Here is a 10650-nt window from a genome sequence, read left to right as displayed (position 1 = left end):
CGACTTCTTCCTTACCACATCCTTTACGCATGACCCTTCCTCTTGCTTAGCCTTCTGGATTTCCTGCTGGCTGTAGCTGCCTTCTGGGGAGATGGTCTTCATCTGGAGCCTCTCTTGCTCTGTCTTAACTGCAGGGAGCGGTCCCGTATGGGCGTCTGAGGCTGGTGCTTGCTCCACAGTAGGACAATGCTCTGAGGATTGCTGGAGGCTGTTTGTGCTGCTGCTCTGCCCATGTAACATCTCCTGATTTTCTGCTGCTGGCTGTACAGTTTCTAAGGTCTCAGGTTTTCTGGCGACTACCGGTTCCTCAGAGAGAGAACCTGGATCAGAAACACAAATGAACTTTGTTACTACTTGTGGCAAAAAGCGTGCATCTGGCAGCTCTCCCTGAAACAAAGCGGTGCTCTTGTGACCCAAGAAGAACAAACAGAACTGAAGAGATCCCTCCAGGCAGAACAGGGTGGTGCTGTGAGGACAACGACCTACCCAGCCCCATTACTTCACCAGGGGCCAAGTCAATCTGTGACTACTTATGCCTGCCCTGGCACAGCTTAGTTTCTTCCCTGCCATGAGAGCAGGGTGAGTGTCACCACAGCCAAGTTTTAGCTCCACTACCCCACAGACTTTTACCTCTGGATGCTGCCATTGGCAGAAGAGGCCCAGGTGACTTTTCCTTCCTCTCTGCGGCCTGCTCCATCTTCATGTGGACTCCACCTTCCAGTGTAGAGGGGCTGGGGCTCTCGGGCACCAGGGAAGTCAGCTCTTCGAGGCTGGAGAGGGAAGGCTTGTCCCGGGTGGGTAGGCGGCATGGGGTGCTGTTGGTGCTGATAACTGCAGACACCCGAAGTGGGACAGAGACAGCGAAGGGCTCTGAGATGTTCAGCGCTTTCCTCTGGTGCCGAGGGGAGGCCTCCAAGGGAAAGAGACTGCTGGGAAACCCTGATTTGGCAGCTGTTTCAGAAGTGTAGAACATGCGGCCACCTTTGGGGGAAGTCTGCTCGTTTTCAGCATCTTCTGCTGCCCGGAAGACTTTCAGCTGCTCGGGGGGGCACTTGGCCTGCGATGTCCGGCAGGGAGCTTTTACTCCACTCAGCTCTGAGTTTCCCTTGGCTCCCATGGCAGATCCTTCCCGCTCCCACTCGTTCTCCTTGCTGAGGTCATATGAGCTGCCTGTGCCTCCCGTCCGAATTTTCATCACCGGGACAAAAAACCCTCCAGTAGTCACTGTCCGTTTGAATCTGCTCTTGTCATCCTCCCCTAGAGGAGGATATGAGGCAGTCAGTGGGAAACAAACAACTAGCATCAGTCTTTCTCTGAGAGGAGCCCCCCTTCAACCCTCCAGGAATGGGTTCTGCCCTTCACGTGTTGCTCAGGGACATGATTTAGTGGAGGGTTGCTAGAGGTAGGGTAGAATGGTTGGGTTGCAGTTGGACTTGATGATCTTTCAGGTCTTTTCCAACCTGAGCTGTTCTATGATTCTATGATTCTATGATTCTATGATTCTACGATTCTACGATTCTATGATTCTATGATTCTATGAATCATGAGCATCCACATATCCCTAGAGAGATGAGAGGGATGAGGGATCAAAGACACCAAACAACTTCCAGGCTCCAGACATGTGGCCTCCTTCACACTGAGCAGGAAGGACTGAATAGGATGCCCGCCTCTGGAAATCTTCTAGGATTTTTATTAGAGGCACCTTTCAATAAAATGCATCCAACTCTACAGCTAGCATGCATTGCCCACAGAGATCACAGCTCAGAGCTCCATTGGTTTGTTACAAGCATTTTAAATTCCTGTATACTTATTTTTCCTCATAAATGGGAACTTTGTGTCCACCAAAACAACCAAGAACAAAATCAAGGCAATCTCAGTTCTAGTAGCGACATAGTTAAGGTACAGTGATAACTGTCAGGTGCACAGTTGAAGGTTAAAAATGCATGCACAGAAGGGTGAGGACATGTCAGCAGCATGAGCACATAAAGATACACAGCACAGTGAAATAAGGAAAGACAGACCACATGCAGGCGTGGAGAGAGAGCTGAGTGCAGAGGTGCCACCCTTCACCCTTACAGCACAGACTGTGGATGTCTCACCTTCCACAGGCAGGGAACAAAGTGAGTCCATGCTCTTCGCAGGACGAATAGTTGCTTTTTCTGTGGAAAATGAGTTTTAGAAACAGGCTTCAGATCCCACGGCTTTGCAGGCTTCAGCCCATAAAGAACAAAGGCTGCATATAGACGGGCATGCCAGACAGACATCAAAGTTATTTTCCATTTCCAAGCATTCCCCCTCTGTATGTACACCATGCGGTTTACTACCCGCAACACTTGTCCACACAGCTGGGGATCTGCTAGTGCTAACAACAGCCTTGCACCTGCCAGGCATATGGAGAGCTGTGCTTAACCCAGCCAGTCAACATCATCTCCACCGTGTAGCAGTTTGACATCCCCAAAGCCATCATGCACCACTGCCCTCCCCAGTCACACCACACTATTGCCTGTGGGGACTTTTTAACTCAACTGGCATAAATGCCTTCCCACCTCTCATTCCTCATAGTACATGTTCAGTTATTTTTGTGTTCCACTCCGACTCTTGTTGGCATGAGCATACCCAGCCTTCGGTAAGCACTGAAGGAAATTCATGACAGCCTTTAGAAACTTATTCCTTGGTCATTCTCACTGGACTTACTTATCCAGAAATGATCTGCCATTTGTCACCAAACGCTCTACACATCTGTTCCTGACAGGTTTCAGAGATGTGTGATTGCCACTGCTCTGAAAGGGGAGATGGAGGGGAAAGTAGCTGGCAAGAACAGCAAGTTTCTGGCAACCCAAAAAGGATGTATGGAGCTCTGGAAAACATCTGAGAGCAAACTTTGCTATTTACAATAGTGCACAAAGTAGGTAAGGGAGAAAGTGAGAGGGCTTATTGGACTTCATTTGTTTATTTAATTAAGGCTTCTGGGACTGACTTTCACATGAGCAGAGGAGAAACTCCAGCTACCTTTCCCATTTGTATGGAATCCTGGCTACCTTTCTCATTCATATGGCACGATGTCTTGAGCATTGGCGCTGCATTCCCAGAGGAACAGAATTCAAACAGCAGAGCTCACATTTTATGTGACTTGTGTATAGACACAAAGTGTGGGAAAGCATGTGCTGAGTTTCAACAGCAAGTTCATGTGTTTCCCCCACATTATGCTGTAAGCAGAGAGTGCATAAAAATACAACATGGCAGCACTAAAGTGTTGCTTTATTGCACTACTGCTGTGCCTAAATCTCTACATGCTTCAGCATTTCTGTGCAACTGCTGGTGAAAATATACAGCCTCCTGTCATTCAGTATTATGCTTGAAAAAAGGCTCAGCCCCCAAAATCACTGGGCTCCAAACATTCCTGGGCATCCTTGAGCTAGCGCTATTTTGGGACAGAGTATTCCTTATCAAAGTGAGAAAGTGATCCCATGATCAAAATAGGATGGAGAGCTATTTCAAGGTCTGCAGTGGGCACCCTATGTGAGGCCATCTGTACATGCAAAACAGAGAGAAGGCAGGGATCCAAAAAAAGACTGGATCCAGAATTTGGCTTCACACTTGTATTTGATCTGAGGACTGCCTCACTTATATATGATGGTAGGTAATGTTGTCAACATTAACTATTGTAAGTCTTGCAGTGTTTGGTAGCATTCCTCTAAACACCAGCTCCTGGATTCATGAGATTATGCAAAAATTCACACCTTCATCTTCCTTATAATAAGTAAATTCCCAATTTTGAGGATAGTTAAAAAAAAGAACCAACACAAAAACTAGGAGATATGTGCCCAAAACACTTTATAAAATTAGGTAGAAATAAGCTATGATTTCTTTCAAAAATAATAATTATTTTAAAGTTATCTTCACGGTTTTTAGAACTTGAGTCATCATTTCTGAATGCTTAGAATTTACACTCCCAGGTAATTTTCTAGGAAGCACAGCACTTAAGATACTGAAGCTCAGGAGGGGTTAGAACTTGGGATTGCAGCCAGGAGGAAAGACATCTTCTCCCTTGTCAATGCTACAAAAGTAATCCATTCACTCAAAGTACAGAGATACAGGACGCATAGAAAGTCCTTTATTTTTCATGAAGGCACTGAAGACAGTTGGTTATTTAGTGCCTTTTGGTGGATGGACAGTCTGGAAGGACAACTATTCATCAGTGCTGTGTAAGGAATGTAAGGGTTTGGCTGGGTTGGAGAGGGCTAATTCCAACCCAAAATACCACATAACACTTCTTAGCCCCTCGGCTTGACAGCTGGGCAATGGGAGCCTGTTTATCACATACCAAGATGGAATATTTGCTGTAACTGCCAGGCATATCATCCTTTAGGGTGCTTCTTGCCATCACGCAAAAATAAGACGTCCATGAAACAAGGAAAAAAACATGACTCCATTAGACTGAAGCCTAATGGCATTAGTGTCATATGGGTACAGGTTTCCCCTTGCTATCAGTGCCAAGAGAGAAGCTGTGGAGAGAAAGAGTGAACTGAATATTGTGTTCTTACCAGATAACTTCTGTGCCCTTACAAAGACACTCCCATTTCGACTCAGCTTAGACTTTGATTCTGAGCCAGAACGGCCCAAGTTAAATATCGACTTCCATTTCTTGGACTTGGTAGATAATTTTCTCCTGGAAAAAGAAAAAATAAAAAAAAAACCTGCTCAGGAAATTACCTAACCTCAGAGACTTTTATCTTTTTAGTATCCCATAAAAGCCTCTGAGCTCGCTCTACTCAATGCTGCCCCTCTTTTCCTCTCACCTCTTTTAATTCTAGTGCATGCAAAGCATAGATAGCTACATAAATAATTCTCCCTTTTCTGCATGTGATTTCTCTGTATTGCTGATTTAACTGTGTCATGGACAGAAAGATACCTAAGCCAAGTCTTCACAGAGGTGGCTCTGGCATCATTGTACAGCAACTGTGATTGACTGAGTGATGAACCATGCCTGTCTCCAGAAAGGAGAGGTTTCCAAGGCTAAAAGTGTCTTGAAACACAGTAAAGAAAAATTGTCTTTTAGACAGGTTTTAATGACAGAATGCAAGATAAATTCCAGCTAGAACTGATAGAACATGTACTATTCTGTGGTGCACAGAGCTATCCTTTAAAGTCCTTGTGAGTTATAGCTTTTATGGATTTGCAAAAATAAAAGGATCCCATAATACAAGTGGCTATTAATGCTTGTCAAGTCAATCTGAATTTAATCATAAGTGTTGATCATATGCTGGTATAATGTAATAACTGAAATGAGAAAGCTTAAGGGAATTAAATCAATTTCTTGTAAATGTCAGATGAAGTGGAATGCCAGTTCCCTGTGTCTCCTTGGAAATCCCAGTTTTAAAACGAAAGAAGCTGCTGTTCCCGAAGCCAGTTTTCTGCTGTGAATATTGTTTAGTTCAGCTGTTAGTTCCTTCACAAACCTATCCTGATTCCTCTTTTCCTATCCTGATTCCTCTTTTCCTATCCTGATTCCTATCCTTTCAATCTTCAAGAGCAAGAATCATTTTACCTGTCTGACTTGCTCCCCAAAACGGGTTTTCTACCTCCACAGTTCTGCTATTCTTTCACTACAATACTCAGAAGAGCACAAATCAGTCCTACAAAGACAATTAATATCTTAGTGATAGGACTGTTCTCTTTAAGTGAGAAAAGAAAACACGCTGTAAAGGGCCAATACACCCTTTTGTCTTAAATTGGTTATCCTCTTAGCCTGTATTCTCTTAGATAGCTCATTTTTCCTGTAATATATCAAGTGTGAAGAAATATTTTTGCTACAGTGCTTTATGGGTCAGTAGATTAATGAGTCTCCCGCTGCAGGGGCTATAATCTCTCAGAATGAGGCAGCTGAGTAGCCATATATCAACTGATAGATAGACCAATAGATAAATAATTAGGTTGGGCAGCAGTACCAACAACTGCAGCAACATCAGCTGAAATGGGACTCTTCTCAGTATTTATGCCACTGTGTAAATATCTCATAGGGCTAGAAGAGAAATTTTTTCTTGTTTCTTGGCCATGAGTGCAGAGGAATGCAGAGAAGAATGAAGCTACACAGGTCAGCGCCACCTAGAGTGCTATGAACCAGCCACCAGCAGGTGGAACTCGTGGCAGAGCAGTGTCCTGGCCTGCTTCATGCCCAGCCCACTTTTAGCCAAACCTTGTGCTCACGTGAGGATGAATAGAAATTAATTCCTCCTCCAGGAGGCTCTGCCTTCATGGAGGGAGGTGGACTAGTGAAGCTACGAACCCAGCAGTTGAAATGCTTGTCAACTCTGCCACTTGAGAAGGGTATGCAATTTCCTCTCCATTAATGTGTGCAGGTGTGGGGCTGTCACTCTAAGAGAAGTTTCATTCCTAATCATGCTTGGGAACCTGCTCTTTTTGTTCACACTTTACATCCCTCTTAGCACTTACTTGCTGTCAGGGAGGTCAACAACTGTGTGGAAGAAGGACCCTGTTACAGGGACAATCTCAGGCAAGCTGTTCTCTCTCCTCTCCTTCCGGGCAGGGTGGGAGGCTGACAAACTCCGAGCCTGTGCTTCTTCCAGGCTCACCAGCTTCATTGGCAGGGAGGTGGATGGGTGAGTCAGATTTTTCACAACTGGTGCATTCTCTGTAAAGAAAAAAAGTACATTCCAGCTGTGGGGTGAGAAGAGATGAGAGCAAGAGCTCCATGTCTTTATTTCACTGGGACAGCTCCTCTGGAGAGGGGAAAGGAGAGGCACGTGCAGAGAGAGAGGCTTTTGTCAGATAAGCCTTCTATCTCCCTAGCAACCTTATTCATCAAGTGCATTACCAGTAGGGCCACACTTGTCAGTCAAAGGCTGTGTTACACATATGCTGCAGATATTTTGGTGAGAAAGAAGAGTCCCTGAGAAGCACCAGGTTATACATGTTCCCCTCTCTCCTTCTCCCCAAGATTTTGGAGCAGTTGAGTCTCCAGTCCATGCCTGGTGACTAATTCTTCCTCACTTCCACATCTTCCTCCTTGTCTTGCTCTAGGAAAGGGGGCTGTTCTAAAACCCAGCACTACTATACCTTTCTTATGCAGAATTGCAGAATCATAGAATGGCCAGGATTGGAAGGGACCTCAAGGATTGTGAATCTCCAACCCCTCTGCCACAGGCAGGGCCACCAACCTCCCCATTTAATACTAGACCAGGCTGCCCAGGGCCCCATCCAGCCTGGCCTTGAACACCTCCAGGGACGGGGCATCCACAACCTCTCTGGGCAGCCTGTTCCAGCACCTCACCACTCTCTCTGTAAAGAACTTCCCCCTGATATAATGCATTTCATGGCTATGGAGAGAAGCTGCAGTACAACCAGAAGCCTTAGAATTCGCTAAATGGTGTTTTGCTGTACTGCTGGCCGCAGTAAGGACACAGTCCCTCATTCCTTGCCTTCTGTGTTATTGAAAGTATGGCTGATGGTCTTAGAGAGAAAATCTGGGCCCAGATTAAGAAGCTAGTCAGTCTTCCTTTTGCAGAAAGGGTTAAACCAGGTGGGATCATGCAAAATATGAGCTGTGGGGCAATCAAGGAGCACACTGAAAGAAGCTAGTTCTAAAAATGAAAAGCTGGAAATGGGGTGAGGAGGACTAGAATAGTGAGGATCTGGGATGAAGGTTTGTTCAGGAGAGTGTATGAGCATGGTAACCTTGATGATTTTGAAATACTAGTGTACAGTAGATACAGTTAGAGCTGGAAAACAGGGCAAGTGATATGTGGGATGGTGCAAGAAGGTGGTTACCAATGCTCTCAGCAGAGCTGGCTTTTCTGTTGTTGCTGAAGATCTGATCCACGTGGTTCAGAATGAACTCTATCACCAACTGCTGGACTCGCACTTCCAGGAAAGCTGCATCCCCATTGCAGCCAACAGCCTCTATCTCCTTTGACCTGCATAGAGAAAGAGGTATACTAGTAGCCAGCATTACCACATGTGACCTCTGAGAAGGAGAGACTGGCTTTCTGCCTGCAAGACTTGGAACAAGGATGTTTTTCTTGCTCTTGCTGCATCCTTCCTTTCCTCACCAGGCTCTTCTCTCTACCTTTTCACTCTGTTCAAAATCCTTTTCCATTTTCCCTCCCATTTCTGTTATTTTCTTTCCGCCCCATGCTATTTTTCCTTTTTGTCTTTCAATAGAAGACAAAACTGATTTTCAAACTGCTCTCTTTCTCCCAACTTTGGTTCTCTTTTACCACGTTCAAAGATGAGTCTGAAAAATAACACAGGAACCTTCAAGCACTACTTCCTGACCCCTTATGCAATGCTTCAATCATCTTTCCAAGGAAGACTTGAGTGAAATCTCTCAGAAGCTTGCTCATGTCAACCCCATGTAAGTTTTGACAATACTCTGCTACGTGTCCCAATAGGCTCTTCACTGCCCCCTGCACTCTCACACTCTCATTCTTGCTCTCAGCAAAGAACCATTCCTTATCTTGACATGCCAAAGTGCTGCTGAAGAAATAATCACTGGGCAATGGATCCTTTGTAAAGTTAATGAGTGGTGTGTTAGATAATAGCTTGGGGCATTGCCAATAGGATAACCATGTAAGGAAACTGCAGTTGCATTGCTTTCCCCTTTCTTATCCTCCTTAAGATTTGCACTTAAAATAGATTGCAGAAGGAAACAGACCAGATTTTTGACAAGGACAGATGCTGGAATGAAAACATCTCAGTTGTGATGTTCTCACTTTTTGATGTTCAGTAGAGTCAACATCTGATTCCTTTTCAGAAGCTGCTCTGTCTTTTTTGTGATTTGCCTGTAACTCTTGCAGCGTCCCTTCTACTTGCCCTGCAGCAGTCCTGGACTCATCCTGCATAGCTCTGTCCTCTGAACACATGGGTTGGGGATGAATGGAGAGGGCAACTTCACCAAGATACAAAGTATTTCAATATCAATTTTTCAGGTAATACATTTTCTTGTTTCTCTCAGCTCTACAGCATATCAGCCAAACATCTGCCTGCGTCTCATCTGGGCCTCTTTCCAGAGTGCCAGGCAAGGCAAACAAAATCTATCTGGTGGTCTTGCAATGCACTGCTAGCTGCCAGTTATGCCTACCAACCTTATTTCACTTATACTCAAGCAGTGCTGGACACAGGACTGTGATATTGTTGCTCTGTCTCCCTGTCTTCCAAGCACTGATGTCTCACACCACAGCACTGCAGAAGTACTGGCACCATCGGAAATGTCATTTCCGTTCCACAGTGATGAGCTAACTCCTCATTTTTAAATCAGTGTACTCAACTTACAAATAACAGCTTTATTTTTGCAAAAAGCAAAACCACAACTTTCCTTGGATGCTGGCAGTAAAACCTCAGATTATTCAACCTGAAAGAACTCTTTCTCTTTTTAAAAGCTACTTGTTTTGCTCTGATGTTCCCTTTAGTTGTTCTGTTTCTTTCCTGCTTTTTCATTTCTCTCAGTGGATGGGGTTTCCAGGCACTCACACTGCTGCTTAACATAGTGCTCTGGCTAAGAGGATTCTACCATACCTGAGGAGATTGGGAGCCCACACCAAGGCCAGGTTTCTGGTGTGCATGTTGGTCATGCTGCTGAAGGAGGCCAGGTGAGTCAGGTGCTTGATCAGGTATTCCAGTGTTCTACAGTGGTTTCACACAAATAGAGAAAAAAGTGCCAGATCACTCAGCGTGCACATGGTAATGTCACCTTTAAGCTGTTAGTACAGCCTATTATGTCTTCTCCCTTCAACTCAGATGACCAATCCTTGTCTACTGGGACAGCAGGCCTCAGAATCAGCTGTGACCTCAGGATTGTCCCTTCCTCAAGGAGGACAGTGTTTGCAATGACCCAACAGATCTTATAGGAGAGGATTTACAGAACCAGGGTTTGCATGGGGTGGTGTGAATGCCTGATCAACCTTGCTCTGAGGTGGCCAAGAATTAAACACGAACTAAACAATCCTCAGCATAATGAGGGCAAGGAAAATGGCATCTGGATGGGAGAAAGGGAAGGTCCTGAAAAGGCTGATGGCTTAACTCAAGTACCTACAGCAGATTATCTGCTTCTCACCACACCCAGGACACTGTCCAAGAATGCCATGGTGTTTGTACCCAACAAAGAGGAGGATAGACTGAGACAGGGAGAGTCTATTTAACAACAATTTCCTGGATGGCATTTAAATGCCAGATTAATTGTTGTCAGATTTGGAAACAGTGAGTCAGCTTTTGGGAATTAACTTTTGGAAAATAACTCTGTTGCTGTTCCAATCAATATTTCCTAATGCTGAAGGCCACCATCTTGTTCCACAGAGCTTTGGTGGATATGTTCCTACCTGTAATGTGATGGTGGTAGCTCCTGGATGACATTTTGTATCCGTGCCAACTGCTCATCCTCGGGGAAGCGTGATACTGCTTCCTGTGGAGACAAAAGGAAATAGTCCACCCTGTCAGTGTGCTCAGGGGAAAAGGAAGAGGGATAAGGAGAGTTACATGAGACAGCCTGTCTCCCAGGGAATGCTCTCTTGTTACCTTGCAAAGCTATTGGTAGAAGACACTGCTTTGTGTTCCCAAATCTGCTGCAGAAATTTTGGTACGCCTTCCCCAAACCCTGGGACAGGATGGTCAATGTTTAGAGGAGAGCTGGGGTTT

The 10650-nt window shown here is 45.1% G+C and overlaps 1 protein-coding gene across 1 annotated transcript in view; it reads right to left on the bottom strand.

Annotated features, from left to right (window-relative positions):
* The window catches only part of ARHGAP31 (Rho GTPase activating protein 31), a 57143-nt gene that overhangs the window by 8469 nt on the left and 38024 nt on the right, over positions 1 to 10650 (bottom strand). The window contains exons 4-11 of the mRNA XM_042810307.1: positions 10335 to 10417; positions 9535 to 9642; positions 7789 to 7934; positions 6454 to 6652; positions 4545 to 4669; positions 2100 to 2159; positions 631 to 1257; positions 16 to 320 (exon numbers count right to left, since the gene is read on the bottom strand). Coding sequence (XP_042666241.1) covers positions 16 to 320; positions 631 to 1257; positions 2100 to 2159; positions 4545 to 4669; positions 6454 to 6652; positions 7789 to 7934; positions 9535 to 9642; positions 10335 to 10417 — 1653 coding nt within the window. The remainder of the gene's footprint in view (positions 1 to 15; positions 321 to 630; positions 1258 to 2099; positions 2160 to 4544; positions 4670 to 6453; positions 6653 to 7788; positions 7935 to 9534; positions 9643 to 10334; positions 10418 to 10650) is intronic.

This window comes from Centrocercus urophasianus, unplaced genomic scaffold, assembly GCF_019232065.1.
Source record: "Centrocercus urophasianus isolate 14NV4802_14NV808 unplaced genomic scaffold, USGS_Curo_1.0 seq_12, whole genome shotgun sequence".
Lineage (NCBI taxonomy): Eukaryota > Metazoa > Chordata > Aves > Galliformes > Phasianidae > Centrocercus > Centrocercus urophasianus.
Note: the sequence above shows the minus strand (reverse complement) of the source record. Positions and strands in the feature narration are given on the sequence as shown.